Here is an 18,571-nt window from a genome sequence, read left to right on the forward strand (position 1 = left end):
TTCCCAACAGTTTCATGTAGTAACTCAGGAATGCTATGGAACTCCTACATACCCACCCCCATCCCTACTTGCTGGGATGCCAAGTGTGTGTTGCAGCCTGGCTTTCCTCAATAGTGTGTGTGTGTTTTTTTTTTTTTTTTTTTTTTTTTTTGTTTCCTCAACATTTGCTCATTTTTAGGATGTCCAAATATCATAAATCTTTAACCGGAGATAACACTATCTTCAAGGGTACATATGGCAACACATATTAAAAAAAAAAAAAGGACAAGTGGCCTTACATTTGAGTACTTGAGCTTATTTTCTCAGCTGCAATATAAACCTTCCATATTTTCAGTCATCACCCGTGTCTATGTGGCTCAAGAGATTGATTAGGAGACAAGAGCCATTTCAAATGTAAATCTCACTATGCCTATTATGTTACAGACATTCCTTGTGCTACTTGTACTGAGACACTCTGTGTATTCTTTCAGCATCTATTACACTAGTAGACTGAACTACAATTTCTTATTTTATCTTCTCTTTTTTAGGTCAAGGTTTTTCTGTACAGCTCTGGCTATCCTGGAAGTTGCTCTGTAGATCAACCAGGCTGACCCAAACAAGAGATCTGCCTCCCCAGTCCTGGAATTAATCCTCATTTTTCTAATTTTGAGTTCTAAGAATAACCTCCCATTTAAAAGCTTCCTTATGGGGTGGAGAGATATGGCTCAGAGGTTAATGAGTACTGACTGCTCTTCCCGAGGTCGAGTTCAAATTCCCAGCACCCATTGTGGCTCACACCAGCTGTAATGAGATCTGATGCAGGCATAACACTGTATACTAAATAAATAAAACCTTAAAAAAAAAAAAAAAAAAAAAAAAAAGCTTTCTTAGGTGGCCATATTAGCTCATGCCACATCTGATCATCTGGAACACTAGATAAGACAATAGACAATCAAGAATTCAAGGCCAGTCTGGACTACCAGTGAGTTAGTTCTAGGTCACCTAAAAAGTGAGAATTGTCTCAAAGGAACAAATAAAGCAGCTGGGTGCTTATTGCAGAGGGTAAGCTAGTGGAGAGCTGGAGAGCTCACCCGGGTGTGGAGCAAGGAGAGCTGACAATACCAGCAACCATGAAGGCCCAGATCCAGGGCCATGAGTTGGCCCATCCCAACATCCACCCCATCTATGATCTGCTGGAGGGACTAGTCCTGCAGATCCAAAATTACAGAAACTCCATGATGACACAGAATAACCAACAGGATATCTGAGTACCACCAGTAAGGGCCTAGTATCAATAGTATAGCAGAAACCAGAGGCCTGGAAGCAGACCAATTCCAGCCTATAAGTGGTGGAATTACAAGTTATGAGCCACCCATTAACACAGGTAGTTTAGAATTTTCACTTAGAGCCAAGTGTTCAAATTTCTAAACATTTATTTAATTACATAGCATACCTTTTTTCTTGACAGTCTTACTATATACATACACCATCCAAGTCAACTGGGATCTTGAACCTCAATAATAAGATTACAGGTGTGTCCCAATATCCCTGGATGAATTTGTTACTATTTTTAATACAGGATGTTATAAAACAGCCTAGATGACCTGAAACTTGCTACCATGTAGTCCAGATTGTATCTAGCCTTACAAGTGCCAAGACCAGCTTATGTTTCCACTTTTTAAATAATTGAGAAATAAAATCCCCCCCCAAGGGTATTAGAAACTGGGGCACACACCTTATTCCCAGCACTTTGGGGATAATGGCAGACAGATCTTGGTGAGTTCAAGGCCAGCCTGGCCTATAGTTAAAAAAATGCTAGAAGGGATCACACTAAGCCCATCTCAAATGTAAAAAAACAAAACAAAACAAAAAGAACACAAACCATTTACATAAATAGTATGATATGAGGGCCAATGAAATGATTTTGTTAATAAATCCACTCTTAGCAAGTTTGATTCCTGGACCCCACATAGTAGAGGAAAAGAAGTGACTCCACGGGTTTGCCCTGGAACCTCGTAGGCACACATATACAATAAATAAATGTTAAATTTTTTTTTAAAGTATGGAGCTATTGTGCTCTTATTATTTAAAAAACCATAGTATCAAAACCAAAAAGGAGTTGGATGTGGTACCCTAGATCCTGTAATTCCAAGATCAGCCTGGTATACAAAATCTCAAACAGCCAGAACTATCTATGTACAAAACAAAAACAAAGAACAAGGATATTTCACCACATGACTTCTCTTTGCTACTAAGCATCAACAGAATTCTTGAAAACCAACATATGACATTGTGGAGCAATCCTATCTAGGTATAACATTTCATATTTCATTTAAAGCACTATTGTTTGTGGAACCAAGTACAGTGGCATACTCCTATAATCTCAACATTTGGAAGGTGGAAACAGGGAGATTAAAAGGTAGAGGCAGAATAATCCAAGAGAACTAGTTGTTCATGCAGAGGACCTGGATTTTGTGGCTTACAATAATCAGTTCCAGGAGATCTGATGCCCTCTTCTTACCTGTGAGCACCAGGCATGCACACTCAAGCAAAACAGTCATACCCCTAAAATACTAAAATAAATCGGGGGGGGGGGGTTGCATGAGCCGGACAGTGAAGGCACACACCTTTAGTCCCAGCTTTTTGGGAGGAGGCAGATGGGTATCTGAGTTGGAGGCCAGCATGGTCTATAGAATGAGTTCCAGGACTGCCAGGGATACACAAAACAAAAATGGGCACACTATAGCCTGCTGGACCTCATGGCCAAAGTCCATAATCCCAGCTACCCAGCAAAGGGGGCTCAGCCTTCACTACAGAGATCCAACCTCAAAAACAAAAATTTAACCACCATAAAATATCCTTAGTCTTCATAAAACATTATTTTAGGCCGCCTGGAATACATGGCATGTATCTTTATAAGGGGGAAAAACAGGAAGACAATGCAACCTGACAAATGAATGCCAGGAACTGCCACCTGAAAATTGTGGCTTCTGGAGCTTAAAGTTAGGGTGCTTTACAGAACATATACAAGGGAAAGGCTTTTTTTCTCATCTCTTCCAAAACAAGCTTAACTAACCTGAAACCCCTCAAAGACAACGCCCCCAATCTCACCGCCTGAGATTAGCAACACCATGGGATAAGAAATGAGAGGTTGGCTGGGTTGTAGTGGTGAACCACTTTAATTACACTGGGAGGCATAGGCAGGCAATCTGTGGATTTACAGGAAAGCCAGGGCTACATAGAGACTTGGTCTTGAAAAGAAACTAAAGGGAAAGAGTATGAGAGGCTGACAGCTACATACACTACCACTTATTGTGATGAACACCCATGATAAACAAAAGCTCAATGGAGCTATCTTCCAACAGTACACATAATCTGAAATTACCCAGTTTAAAACAAAAGTTAACTTCCTGTACCCAACCTACTAAGCATCACATCTAAGTAACACAATACATTATAAGTACTGGCTGTTTGTTTATTCTCTTCTGGGACATGTTTGGTAGGCCATGTGGCCATGTTTCTGACTGTGCTTATTGCTTGCCTGGATAAATGTTAAAACTCACAATTCAAGGTATGGTTTCTATTGAGTATGTATCAGTTCTGCACCATTTCAGACAGAGCAAATCTCAGCATTGTTATTGTTTGTAAAACTCACTGCAGTTTTATATAATCACTAAATTCTTTCACATGATGTTCTTGTACACAGTGTATTTATGTACTCTCACCCTGTAAACATGTCTTGTGTTAATTTGAACCCAAGGATATAAAGTGAAAGCCAACATTATAAAGGTAGCTCAAGTTTTTGGTCATAAATACTTACTCCTACAGCTGGAACTTCTTCACTCTTTACTTCATTTATTCGAACTAAATAGTTAACGAAGTCTCTGGCTGCATTGCTCTGTGCATCTTTTTTATTGGTGGAATTGCCCATTCCAGCATAATTAAACCCTTCTACTCGAACCTTAAGAATCAAAGGGAAAAAAATGAATTAAAGCTGGGTAATTCTAGGATTAAAATATAATTAAATTGTCCATTAGGATAAAACATGAACAACCATTTTAAATACTCTAAATGCAACTTTTAGTGTACCCATGCACCACTTAATTATTTTGCTAAAAGCGTAAAATTATATTGTTCAACAGTTACCCAGATTCCCACAATATAGTATTTTAGGCTTGGGTTTCTAAGCTCAGTGGGACAATGCTTTGCTTGGCATCATGTGTCAGGCCTTAAGTGCCATTCCTATCACAATTAAAATGTGGCCCCCCAATACAAGCAAGAGCCTCCAATGTGATGATCTGAGTTGGATCCTTCAGAAAGTACACCAAGAGAAATGGACTCCCAAGTTGTCCTGACTTTTATATGCTTGTATGCACACACAATCACATAAAATAATGGTTTTATAATAATAAAGAGAAAATCTATCTTCTTTTAAATATTTTATTTCTCTAAATGAGTTGGAGAAGCCAGGTATGGCATGCATCTTTAGTCAAAGCACTTGGAGGCAGATGATTAATTTGAGTCTGAAGCCAGTCTGATCTATATATTGAGTTTCAGGCCAGCCAGAGAAAGAAGTGAAACTGTCTTGCCCCACAAAAAGAAAGCTAGTAAAACTACAAGCACTTATCTTTGGAACTTACTAGCAGTAAAGAAGTTTTGGAAGCATTAGAATAATTTTTTCTAGCACATTACAAAGTAATACTCTCTTGAAAATGATAAAACTGAACAGTCAAGTCAAATATTCTTCCCTAACCTGCAATTGACCAGCCTTTCCAAACAAGTCATTCCTTTAACCTCCCAAATTAACTTTAAAAAGCATATAAATAAACTGTATTAATACCTCACACATGAATTTCTGTCTGTTTTTGTTTCCTACTGCTCTAATTTCATAGGCTGGGGTCATCTTCCTTTTGCCACACCAGGCATACAGAAAATTTTTAATATCACCCATGATTCAGGTGTCTTTTCTTCACACCTAGAAAACAAGTTAAAAACATGATAGCAAAACCTCAAAATAGATACAAAAACCATTATATTCTAGACTAAGAATAAGACATTCTATCACAATACTACTGAACTTACCTAATAAGAAATTTATAGTATATTGGGAAGCCTATGGCATGTGATTCAAAAGATACAAGCTGTATGAGTTATACACACACTAAACTGATTACCACTGTGGGCTGATTTTTAACTGCAAACATTCTATGCAGTATCCAACACTACAATGAGTATCTTACATGCTTTAAATATATTCCTCTCAGCAATGAAAATCATGGCACATTCTATTACTTTCTTTTTCAAAGGAATTTTAATTAAAAATGGACTAGATAGAGTAGAAGGCTCAGTGTTTGGGAATACTTGGTACTCTAAAGATGACACAGGTTCAGTCACTTGGTGATTGGCAATCATCTTTGGCTTCAGTTCCAGGGGATCTGACCGCCAATGGTACCTGGTATCCAAGCAGCACACAAGCATGCAGACCTCTCATACAAAATTAAAAACAAGTAAAAGTTTCCACATGACTCATGTCAAAAGCCTAAACTCCAACCCAAATTCTCCATACTAAGAAACAGCAGCACACTCAAAGCCAGGTGAGGTTGCTCATGTATAACCTTAGCACTCGTTAGCTCCAGTTAAAAGATGGCTAAGAACAAAGGCTTGCCTGAGGCTGCATATAGCAGACCCTCAAAACTAAAAACAAAAATTACAGAAATGACCAACAACCTGCATATAAATCCAATGGTTTAGTCGCATTCTGAAGGTGTAAGATACATACATTACTGAATCCAAATAAATTAAGCCCTCATTTTGACTGTACCCTAGGCTGACCTCAACTTCCATAAAAATAAGTCAAAGAGCGGGGTGGTAGTGGTGCACGCCTTTATTTCTAACACTTGGGAGGCAGAAGCAGGTGGAGCTCAGTGAGTTCAATGCCAGGACTGTTACAAAGAGAAAACTTATCTTGGAAAAAAAAAAAATCAAAACAAAACGTCAAATATTTTTTTTTCTTAAATGCATACTAAAAATGGGCCAGCAGGTCTGTGAGTTAAAGGTCATCCTGATTTACATAACTAGTTCCAGGCCACCCAAGATTACAGGAAGATCATGTCAAAAACTCTTGGGGCTGAAGAGATTACTCAGTGGTTTTAGAACATTTCTCTTGCTCAGAACCCAGGTTTAATCCCCAACATACACAAGGTGGCTTATAGCCATTCATAACTCTAGTTCCAAGGGATCCAATGTCTTCTTTCTGGCAAATGGAACACACACACACACCAGCAAAATACTCATGCATATAAAAAACAAAACTAAATTTAGAGTGGGGAGGACAGGTCTATCACTAAAAGGTTGCAAGAAGACACCTAAAATAAATTTAAACTTTTAACTGAAATCTACACCCACCAAATTTGAGCACAAGCCTTTAATCCCAGCACTGGGGAGGCAGAGGCAGGCGGATCTCTGAGTTGAAGCCAGCCTGATCTACAGAGCTAGTTACAGGACAGGCTCCAAAGCAATAGAGAAACCCTATCTTGAAAAACCAAAACAAGAAAAAGCAAAAAAGAAACAAACTTGTTAAGTCTAACTTTGAGGAAATTGAACTTTGATCAAGCATTTGGTAAAGTAAATCGGCATACCCAAACACAGAAAGCTTAAGACGAGTCCTTCCAAAACTGGGTGTGGTGGTGGCTCATGCTTTTAATGCAATCACTTGGTGGACAGAGGCTAGTAGATCTCTTGAGCCTGGTTGACATAGTTAAGAGTTCAGGAATACTCTGTCAGATCCAGTATCAAGCAAACAAAATACACAGCAGCCCTTACTCCAAGGTCCATAGTATGACTATGTGAAGCTTTAAGAGGTAGGGCCTTGTCAGAGTAGACTTATCCTCATAGGGGTATAAACCCAATCACGCCCTACAAACTGGCCAAGAAATTGCACAGCAACTTTACTCCACCGCTTATTAACCTCCAAAGCCATTTGAGACAAGGTTTTTCCAGACAGGGTTTCTCTGTGTAACAGCCCTGGCTGTCCTGGAACTCACTCTGTAGACCAGGCTGGCCTCAAACCAAGATCCAATAACCTCTGCATCCCAAGTGATGGGATCAAAGGCGCACACCACCATGGCCTGGGTAAGTGCAGTGATTATAGACTTATACTTTGATTATGTTATCTCAGAAGAGTGTGATGGTGCTTGCCTTTAACCAGTCTGGTCTACATAAAGGTCAAGGCCAGCCAGGGCTGCAGAGAAACCTTGTCTTGAGAAACAAGAAAACAAGAAACAGGTAGTGAAGACCCTGTCTCAAAAAACTAATTAAAAATCCATGCTTTCTTTTGGACAGTAATGTCAAAACGACTACAAACGCTCGTCCATATACCCCTGGCCTTTCAAAAAAAAAAAAAAATAAAGTGTACCGGGCAGTGTTGGTACATGACTTTAATCCCAGCACTTGGGAAGCAGAGGCAGGCAGATGTCTGAGTACAAGGCCAGCCGCCAGGGTTACAGACAAACTGTCTTGAAAAAGAGAGAAATAACTTTTAAAAATAAATCAAAGGCCCAAGAAAGCACCATGGTACTTAAGGGAAAGTGAGAACACCCAAGGGTATGAAGGGTCCCCTAGAAATACCCACAATTTCTTTTATAGACCTTGAAAACTAAGAACAACAATCTCCTAACGACAGCCCAGTTGGATGTCAAAGTTTCCATCATCCTAAATCCAACCCTGCTCCACAAGGCTGTTTTGGCTCCAGAATGTCTCCTCTATCACTTGCCACCACTACCTGGACTACTGTACCATTTCCAAATTCTTCTTCATTCTTGCCACCCTAAAAGAAATTCTTCAATCTACTTCGCCTCCCTCAGGTCACATGGCGGGATCTCTTCCCCACCCCACGTCACTCTATGGCCTTAGGCCCAACAAATCCCTCTGCATCTTTGCAGATGACATTCTGCGCCTCAAAGTCAGACTCCGAGGCGCCATACCTCGCGACCGTTATCAAGAGTAGGGTGATCCCATTGCATGGTGTCATTCCGCCATCACTTTACTAAATCATGCATACATTTTCCTACCACCTGCTCCTCGATCCGCCCCACCCATCTTCTGCAACCTGTGTTGAGGAGGAACTCCACAGAACCCATGTGTGTCGCAGCGCCGGGCCCCTCAGGGCCCTGGTGTCCCGGATGAGTGAGGCGGGGGCCCCAGGCGCCGTGTGGCGTTGAGCCGCCACCACTACAGGCGACTCTGGGTACCGACTCCCGTCGTGTGATAGGCCGAAGGAAGAAGAGGCCTTCAGGAGCGGTCAACCCGAGTGAGGAAGACAGCGGCCTACGGGAACCGGCGAGCAGGCCACGGCAGGCGAGCCCACGGCCCGTAATCCGGGCACCCGCCGCGCCGCCCCTCCCCCATCCGCCCGCGCCTCACAACAAAGCCACGACGGAGCCGAGGAGGCCAGCGGCGGCCCGCAACCCCGAGCCCGCGTTGGGGCCGCAACGCTACTCCCTTACCCTCCTCCGCTTCTCCGTGCCCGAGAGCACAACCTTCTTAGAGGCGTTCGCAGCTCCAACCTTCCACACAAACGGCAAAGGAACACACCTCAACCCGCATGGAAGCAGCGGCGAAATGGCTCCGACCGCGGGACCGAGGAGGCGGAGTCAGCGGCCCACGCCTGCGCAGAAGGCGAGCTCCTGAGCCAGCACGCCCTGAGAGGGGCGGGGCTGCAGCCACTTCCGGGCGCCAAACCTGAGGTCGCGCGCGAGATCCGCTGGCCTAGGCCTGCAATTTCCTTCCGGGCGCTGAGGGCCTTGGTTTCAGGAAGTTGAAGTCCTGTTGCTTTTCTCTTTGTCAAGGAGGCTGGCCTGCCACTTAACGCAGTCTCCCTACTTCTGCCTTCCCGTTGCACAATTTACAGACTTGCCACCATGCCCGGCGGTCTTCCTTTTTGATGGTTCTTTTACACATGGGCAGTGTGGCAGAATTAACCCTTTCAGAAGCTTTTCAGAATAGCTGTTTTAAAATATGGCCACGTATTTCCGGGTTCCCTGAGTACTTTAAAATACAAGGTCCAAAATGCTGCAAGCAGTGCACAGCATGGTGGCACACATCTTTAATCCCAGCATCCAGGAGGCATAGAATGGCAACCTATTCTTCACAGCGAGTTCTGTCTCAGGAAAAAAAAAAAAATCTATATAAATAAATGACGCAGGCATGCCAGGTTGAGTCACAGGATAGCATGGTCCACATAGGAAGATTCAGCTATGTCTTCCTAACATCTTTTCACAGGAGGTATGACACCTAGCCCAAGTACAGAGTACTATACGTGATAGCTAGAAATTCATGTGTATTAAAAAAAAAAATCCTTAACTTCCGGGTTGGAGGGATGGCTCAGAAGTTAAAAAGCACTTGTTGCTCTCATAGAGAACTGGGGTTCAATTCTCAGCACCCACGTGGTGACTCACAACCGCCCAAAATCTCAGCTCCAGGAGATCCAACAGGCACATGGTGCACCCACATAAAAGCATGCAGGCAAAACATTGATACATAAAGTAAAATAAATCTAAAAGAAGAAGAACCCTGGCTTGTCGCCAGAGTTGGCACGTGACTTTAATCCTATCCTAGTGAAACTCAGTCTAAGCTGGGCAGTGGTGGTGCAAGCCTTTAGTCCCAGGACTCGGGAGGCAGAGACAGGCAGATCTCTGTGAGTTCGAGTGGTCTACGGAGCTAATTCCAGGACAGGTTCCAAAGCCATGGAGAAACCCTGTCTCGAAAACAAACAAACAAAGAGAGAAAGAAACCCAGCCTCCCACAAAAGAGGAAAACCCTAGCTCAAGATGCATTCTTCTCCGTTGAACTTCCCAATTATTTCTCCTCTCGATTTCGTATCCATTTGTTAGCTTCAAGTGTGAAACCTCCTTTGTGTTTAATACTTGTTTGGGATGCTTGAGTTTTTGAGGTGCTGAGGAGTAACCCAAGGTAACCCCACCACTAAACTACATCTCAAACTCAATATCCCCACCCTGTTTATCTATTTACCCTTAGCTTGTGCTAAACTAGCATACTTCAGGCCCTGGATTCCATCTCCACCCGTGTAAACAAAATTACTGAAATTTCAAAAGGAAGAATATGTTTGAAACTCCTCGAGCCAGAGAGTGAATGCAGCTGTCTGCTGGTGTGCTTGCCTCATGTGCAGAAGCAATGGACTTAAACTCCAGCATGAGACAGAGTACATGGAAATTTCACTTCTGCTTACTTTAACCAGTCCTTCCTCTATTTTAAGGACCAGTCTCTTTCACATGGTGTTCTATCTTGGGGCCCTTCTTCCTCTCAGCTCAAATGAATTTGTCTGAAGATAAAACACAAATGTTGACCCCAGGATATCCCACTTCCAAACTTTTCAAAACATACGCATTGTCTCACTGTGACCTTTTAGTGACCTTCTTGCCTTTCAGTTTACCCCAAGAAAAAGATTTGAGAAAAAAATTTCCTCAGGGACAGCCTTGAATATCTATTTTCTTCCCCTAATTTCTGTCTCTGGGGATGGGGGGAGTGTGTTGGTAGATCGGAGAGCAGTATGAACTTTCGATTCCAGAAACAGCACTAAAAAAAAAAATGAAAGAAAGCAAGCAAGCTTCGGGCAGTCACTATGGATCGGTTGCTAAGAGTGCTTACTTGGCATGTCTGACACCCTGAGTTCCAACTCTAGCTTCACAAAAATCTGGGCATGGTAGCTCCGGTCTATAATCTCAGCATCCAGGAAATAGAAGTGAAAGGATCAGGAGTTCAAGATCATCATCATAAATAGCAAGAGTTTGAGGCCATCCTTGTAAGAGGACCCCAGACCTTAGCACAACTGACTCCATGATGGGAGGTGCCGTTCAGGCTGTAAAACTCAGCACATAGACAGCACCACCTGCCAAAACTAAGAGAAAGGCCTGATGCATCAAAGTCCATAGTTCTGGGAAGTCTCTAAATGTACTAACCTTGTTTTTTGTCTTCTGCAGTTCTGCTTCTGGCTAACTGTTCTTGTTAACTGAAGTATGTCAACTCAGAACATGGTTTTCATGCCTAAAAGTTCAGCCTGAGAAAGGCTCAGAGGTACAGTGGGATCCTGAACATCCAGTGCCAGCTTTAGTCTCCAGCACACCTATACTCCCCAAAAGCCAGGCCCAGTACAGAAAACCCATAACCCCAGCTATTTGGAAGGTAGAGGCAAGAGGATCACAAGTTCAAGGCCTGCCTTGGCTTCAGAATGAGTGAGTTCAAAGCCAATCAACCGGAGCAACTTATTTTGAGACAATATCACAAATTAAAATGGGAGACTGCTTGGTTAGCAACTATGAAAGTCTGTGTTCAATCCCTAATGCTTAAAAAAAATAAAAAAGATGGATAGATAGATAGATAGATAGAGAGATAGAGAGATAGATAGAGAGATAGACAGACAAACCTATACTGAGAATTGTTGGGTTACAGATCTTCTGGCTGCTGTCTTCTCCCTAAAAGCGGGCCTTCTCCCCTAAATTCTCATATTTTCTCTCTCTTCTATTATCCTCCTGTGCTACAACCTTGAGGCTCTCACAGAATTCTATCCCTCCCCCTTGCACCTAGCTACAAACAATCTCAATTTTCCCACTGATTCCAAAGCCTGAGTCAGCCTTGAATTGTAACTTTGCTCCCTAGTCTAGGGCCTTCCTCCTCCATTCCGGGGGCCATGTACACTAGGTTACTTGTAACTTTCTCTTCATCCCACCCCTTCACAACACCTCTAAGAACTCTTTGTCCTCTAGATTTGAAGACTCTCCCTCCCTTCAAAGCCCTGTATGTTGCCTGTAGCTACCTACCATGTTTGCTCTCTGACTGCTCTCCCACTGCAGGGACACATCAAGGCTTGCTAGAGCCATGAGCTTGTAACTCAAAACTCTCCTCATGACGCCCTATAAGCATCATGCAGCCAAGGCTGAATACGAAGACCGTGAAGTGAGCAAGAAGAAAAAAAAAATATGTGTATATACATACATACATATATATAGCCTCGAGTCCAGAGATCCTCCTGCCTCTGCCTCTGCCTGTGCCTCCTGAGCACTAGGATTAAAGACATGCACCACCACTCTGACCTGAAAGGCAATTCCACATCTTTCTATGAACCTGCAGTGATTTCTAAAGGGGATATAGCTTAGTTGGTAGACTGTTGTCCTAGTATAATGGCACAAACCTATAATCCTAGTACCCAGGAGGCAAAGGCAGAAAGATCAGAAGTTCCAGATTATCCTCAGATACTTAGGGTGTTCAAGGCCAGCCTGGACTACATGAGATTGTCTCAAAAGAGAGTTGGTATGGTGGCAAATTTGTGTCAATCCAATCTTTAGGAGGTTGTTCAAATGTGGGATTCAAGGTCAACCTAGGAGATATGAGAACCTGTTTCAAAAAGAAATAAATAAATGAGATGGCATATTAAGAGGGCCTACATAAGTACTTAGTACAAAATGGCTGTTCAGTAGATGTTGTCGAGATACTTGTGAAAGCCAACAATGGAAATAAGCTCTGTGACCCCAGTGATGCATGTTGGCTGGCCAAAGTCACTCACTAGAACCTGCAATATCTACATATTGTAAGTTCTCTGTAAATGCTAGTCTAATGTATAAATAAAGCAGGAAAGTTTGAAAGACATTGTATTTTGTTGGGTTTTGTTGTTTATTTGTTTTTCAAGACAGGGTTTCTTTGTATAATGGCCCTGGCTGGGGGCTGGAGGGATGGCTCAGAGGTTAAGAACACTGACTGCCCTTCCAGAGACCCCGAGTTCAATTCCCAGCAACCACATGGTGGCTCACAACCATCTATCATGAGATCTGGTGCCCTCTTCTGGTGTGCAGGCAAATATGCAGACAGAACACTGTATATGTAATAAAAATAAGTAAAATTAAAAAAAAAAGTGGTACATGACCTGTCAGATCTACATGACCCCAACTGGATGGCATTCCCTTACATATGGAATTGGGGTGGGGGGATGGGAGGGGAGGGTGGTTAGAGTGCATGTGAGAGGGCAGAGAGGGTAAAAGGGAGAGAGGGAGGGAGGGAGGGAAGGAGGGAGAGGGAACTGGGACGGACATGTAAAATAATAAATTAAATAAAAAACAAAGGCTTTGACTCCAAAATTTAAGTTCAAGGACAAGTTACTGGGGAAAGCAATTTCTATTTTTGTTTCCACAGAAAATGAAAAGCTGTGGATTCCTTCCAGGCTAATGTGGTTTGATCAAGCCAGACCGCCTGAAACAGAATACCAGGTGATCCTACATTCAAAACAGCTGGACAAAGCAGCCTTACAGACTACAGCCAGGATTTCTGCATCTTCTTAGAATCCGCCATGACAGCGCCCCTTACCAGCAGGAAGTAGTTTGGAAAGAACGACACCCAAATTCCCAAATATTGTCTGTAAATGTTTGTTTTCATTTAAATGGACTTGGTTATATAAAATAAATAAAAAAAGTGGTATTGTGTTCAAAGACTGCAGGTTATATTAAAAAAAACAAAAACAAACAAACAAACAAACAAAAAACAATGGCCCTGGCTGCTCTGGAACTTGCTTTGTAGAACAGGCTGGCTTCAAACTCACAGAGATCTGTCTGCCTCTGGGTCAGAAGTGATGGGATTAAAGGCATACACCACTATTGCAAAATACATTATCTCTTCCTTTTTTGTTTTTTGGGGGTTTTGTTGTTTTAGGTTTTGTTTTGTTTTGTTTTTTTTGAGAATTGCTTTGTTTTCTCTGAATTGTTTTGGAACCTGTCCTGGAACTAGCTCTGTAGACCAGGCTGACCTCGAACTCACAGAGATCCACCTGCCTCTGCCTCCCGAGTGTGCACCACTAATGCCCAGCTTAAAATACATTATCTCTTAAGCATTATTATTCCTTTAAATTTTGAATGCTAGTCCTTACTGTCAATCAGTTTAAGCGTAAGAACTCTATTGGGATCTTAGATGAATGAAAAAGAAAAAAAAAAAAAAAAGAAAAAGAAAAGGAAAAGGAAAAACATGACTTTTCCTAGGCATAGTGGAGGAGGTTTATTGTAGATATGAGAGAAAGCATAGCAGAGACAGGGACTTAGTAGAGTCCAGAATGAATATGACCCTGAGCCAGGTCATCTGATGAGGTGGGGGAGGAAGGGTTGGTCAAGGAAAAGGAGTGGTAACCAAAATGGCTGGCTTATATGAGGAAGGGCAGCCAGGCCCTGGGCTGGAGAAGTTTAGGGTAGGGGACAGAGTATGCTAGCCATACCCTGTAACAGGTAGGGAAGTGAGGGATGTTGGGAGAACCTGGCAACCAGGTCCAATTTGATATGTTAAATCGGCACCTCAGTTAGACATTTCCCTAGATTTGAGACATAACATTAAAAATTGCAACCTATCAGGCAATGGTGGCACAGGCCTTTAGTCCCAGCACTCAGTCAGGTGGATCTCTGTGAGTTTGAGGCCAGCCTGGTCTACAAATCGAGTTTCAGGACTTTTTTTTTTTTTTTTTTTTTAATGAGACAGGGTCTCTCTGTGGCTTTGGAGGCTGTCCTGGAACTAGCTCTTGTAGACCAGGCTGGTATCGAACTCACAGAGATCTGCTTGCTTCTGCCTCCTGAGTGCTGGGACTAAAAAAGCATTGACTCATCATTGAAGCACTAAAGTGGTAAAACCCTGATCTCTCTTCACTTTGGATGTCACTCACTGAGTCGTGTGCTCTCTGCCCATAGTCCTGTTAACCACTCAGAGAGTCTGTCTAAAAACCCCTAAAACCTAATCTATCTCATTTCTCAAGATTGAAGGCACAAAGTTAAGAGTAACTAGGGCTCCTCTGCCCAAAGGCCAATAAGACTCCCAATCATTGTACAACCTGAAGTCATCCTGAATTACAGGAAAAACAGAGCCTCTGGGGGACAAACCAGGCCCCCAGATGAAGGCAATTATCCATGATGACAGGGCTGCCCTCTGGCAAAACAGTAATCATCTCCAAGATCCATCTTGTCCTCCAAGCAACGAGAACTTCTTTATAGGCTCTTGCAGAACCAGAAATAACCCTTCAGCCATGCCTTGACCAAGACTGTGCATACCCTTTGCCCAGTTCCTCCATAATTCTTCCTTTACTTAAACCTAGAGCTAATTAATGTCAGTACCATATACATGGACTTGGAGCCACTGGACCCCTTGATCTGTTATTCTTCCAATATACACATTGGTTAAACTCCCTTTCTCCTCACCATTTCTCTTGTTTTAATTGGGGTGTAAGACAGTTGTTGAGGCTACTGGAGCTGAAGTTTTTGCCTAGAATTCTGGTTACTGTTGGTCACACTGTAAGTGGTGGGCCTTGCATTCCCACTGTGAAAGCAAAAGGCACAGCTTTCACCTCAAGGGGAATAAGAGTTTGTTCTGGAGCCAAATATGAGTGGCCAAGGTCCAGGAGTACAGAGGTTACCCCAAGCACTGAGTTTCAATATAAAACAGTCTGATGAAGCTTTCTTAGTAATAGAGTAAGGAAACTATAAATCAAGACATTGTTTTCAAGTACCTTGGTGGAAACATCCTAGAGGTGGGTTACAGTAAGGCAAAGAAGTATCTGTTCCAGGCCTCAAATGCAACATGATGGATCTTACACTTGGGCTGGGGAAAGCTAGAGTCTATTTGTACATTCAAAAGGGATTCTTCCTGATAGTCAAAAGGTCAAACACAGAGGGAGGCAACAAATGGCTATATAGGGAACTAACAGCACCAAATAATTTGCTCCCAGCTCTCCACAATCCCTGACGTTCTAAATAGGTAATCAGCTATTGTAGACTGTTGAATGCAGATGTTGTATTTTTTTTGTGTTGTTGTTGTTTTGTTTGTTTGTTTTCCCCCTGGGTACTGCAGGTCACAGTACCCACAGAGCTTGCATGTGAAGCCATGCTCATGGTACAGCAGCCACGTCACACCACACTGAATAGAACCTTCCACTGCTGCAGTAGGTCTCTGTGCTCAAATCTTAGCAGTAACCCTAGCTAAGAGATGGGGTTACAAGACTGTTATGTTTTTCAGCCTGTTAGTATGCAGTAGAATCTGATATTACTCACTTAAGATTCATTTTTTTTTTCTGGGGCTGGAGAGATAGTTTAGTACTGGTTGTTCTTACAGAAGACCCAGGTTCAGTTTCCAGCACCCAAATAGTGGCTAACAACTGTCTGTGACTCCAGTTCCAGGAGTCCTCTGGCCTCCTCGGGTAGTGTGTGCATGTGGTACACAGACATACAGGCAGGCAAAATGTCCATAAAGATAAAATAAACCTTACAGCATATGTGGTTGTGTGTACCTTTAATCCCAGAACTGAAGAGGCAGAGAAAGGCAGATTTCTGTGAGTTCAAGGCCAGCCTGGTTTATATAGTGAGACTTTATTTCAAAACACCACAACCCAATAATAAATAGATCATTTACCCACTAGGGACATAACTCATTTGGCAGACTGTTTATCTAGTATTAGGAAACGATGAGTTTCATCCCCAGTAACACATAAACCAGGTGTGGTGGCTGATGAACCAAAATTAAAATTAATAAAAGTTTAAAAACTTGGGCCCTAAAGGAAAATTTAATTCCTTAAATCAGGAGTGCCATGGCTGGTGCCTGAGCTCCCTCTCAGAGAAGGGGAGGCGACTGTCCACCACTTATGTCAAACATTCCTATGTCTGCTGGTCATAAAGGTCCCCTAGTGGTTATAAAGATCACAGCCCAGGGGATAAGTAACAGACCCTGTGACCCTGTGACCCTGTAACCCTGTAACCCCATGCCCTGTCTTATCTTTCTCAAATGTATCTTGCTTAAAATATATAGTTACTGCTTTACTCTGTACTTTGTATGACCTTAAGTAGTCATGGAAACTCTGAAATTTGTGGCCTTCAACCTCATGGTCATCCCCTTTAAAAGCCTCCCTTTATGGCTGGTTGGTATCTCATACCCCCACCATGGAGTGAGATCCAAGCTGGCCAGCTTGAAAATAAAGAGAAACCTTTGTGTTTGTATCACAATTGTCTGACTTCTTAGGTTGGTCTGGGACTCTGTGAACCTGGCACAACAGTGGCATATGCCTATAATCCCAATACTTAAGAAGTAGAGGAAGGCCAGAATGTGGTGGTACATGCCTTTAACCCCAGCACTTGGGAGGCAGAGGCAGTCTGATCTATGTGAGTTTGAGGGCAAACTAGCCTATAGATCAAGTTCCAGGACAACCAGAACTACACAGAGAAACCCTGTCTCAAAAAAAAAAAAAAAAAAAAAAAAAACCAACAACAACAACAACAACAAAAGAAGTAGAGGAAGGAGAGTTAAAAAAATCAAGGTTACTGGATTACTAGATCTACTTTGAGGCCAGCCTGGGCTACATCATATGCTCTCTGAAAAACAAACAAAGAAACAAACAAACAAAAAAACCCAACTCTTAAAAGTTCATATTTTGACTCTGACATAAACTATGTGATCTTGGTTGGAATAGTTTAAAAAAAAAAAAAAAAAAAAACACCCTTCACCATAGTCCCTCCCTCCCCAGACAGGGTCTCACTGTATAACCATGAATAACTTGGAACTCTGTGTAGACCAGGCTGGGCTCAAACTCACAGAGATCTGTCTGCCTCTGCCTCCCAAGGACTGGAATTAAAGGCATGTGCCACCACAGCATGTGCCACAGTCACTTCATCTTATTTAATTACAACTTTAATATTTGAGTGGGCTTTGTTTTTTGTAGACCAGGATGCAGTTACTCTGTTTTGATCCAGATTAGGTTAATTAATTAACCTTTTTTTTTTTTTTTTTTTTTTTTTTTTTTGAGATAGGGTTTCTCTGTGTAACAGATCTGGCTGTGCTGGAACTCAGTTTGTAGACCAGGCTGGCCTTGTAGAGATCTGCCTGCCTCTGCCTCTGCCTGAGTGCTGGGATTAAAGACAAGTGCCACCATTGCTTGGTCTAATCAATTAATCTTAATTAGGCTAATTGAGGCAGAAATACCCAACCACAATTTCCTGGAATGGGCTCCTGGACTGTTTAAGAAAGTGAGCCTAGAAGGTGTGAGAGGTGCACACCTTTAATCTGAACACTCAGGAGGCAAAGGCAGATGGATCACTGAGTGTAAACCCAGCCTGATCTACACAGTAAGGTTCCAGGACACTAAGAGATGCATAGTGAGATCCTGTCTCCAAACAAAACAACCCTGAAAGTGAACTGAGCACAGACATTAATCACTCTGTCTCATGACTGCAGGCCAGTGTGACCAAGATAGCTTCCTCAAGCTTCCTTGAAGCATGGGCCATGACCTCAGATGAATCTTTCCTCTCTTTGTTTGCTTGGGTACTTTATCAAAGCAACAGGAAAAGAAAGTAATACTCAGGGTTACCTTGCTTGAATCAAATTGGACTTGGTTTTAACTCAGAAGACCCTGATGTACTTCCTTGAGAACATGTGCTTGCCAATGGTTGAGAAGGCACATTCCTCAATGGTTGGCACTCACAAGGACTTCTGTACTGGTACACCCATGGTCTAGCTCAAATGTAGGACACTGAAATGTATGAATATAGTCTAGCTGTTGCATAGTAAATATATT

At 42.4% G+C, this 18,571-nt stretch overlaps 1 protein-coding gene across 2 annotated transcripts in view; it reads right to left on the bottom strand.

The window, feature by feature from the left end:
• The window catches only part of Dhx9 (DExH-box helicase 9), a 33,271-nt gene extending 24,624 nt beyond the window's left edge, over positions 1 to 8,647 (bottom strand). For both annotated transcript variants that reach the window (XM_051185971.1, XM_051185970.1), the window contains exons 1-3: positions 8,484 to 8,647; positions 4,820 to 4,954; positions 3,800 to 3,940 (exon numbers count right to left, since the gene is read on the bottom strand). In XM_051185971.1, the coding sequence (XP_051041928.1) occupies positions 3,800 to 3,940; positions 4,820 to 4,930 (252 nt within the window). In that variant the 5' untranslated portion in view covers positions 4,931 to 4,954; positions 8,484 to 8,647. The remainder of the gene's footprint in view (positions 1 to 3,799; positions 3,941 to 4,819; positions 4,955 to 8,483) is intronic.
• Between the last annotated feature and the right edge of the window lie 9,924 nt (positions 8,648 to 18,571).

This window comes from Phodopus roborovskii, unplaced genomic scaffold, assembly GCF_943737965.1.
Source record: "Phodopus roborovskii unplaced genomic scaffold, PHOROB, whole genome shotgun sequence".
NCBI lineage: Eukaryota > Metazoa > Chordata > Mammalia > Rodentia > Cricetidae > Phodopus > Phodopus roborovskii.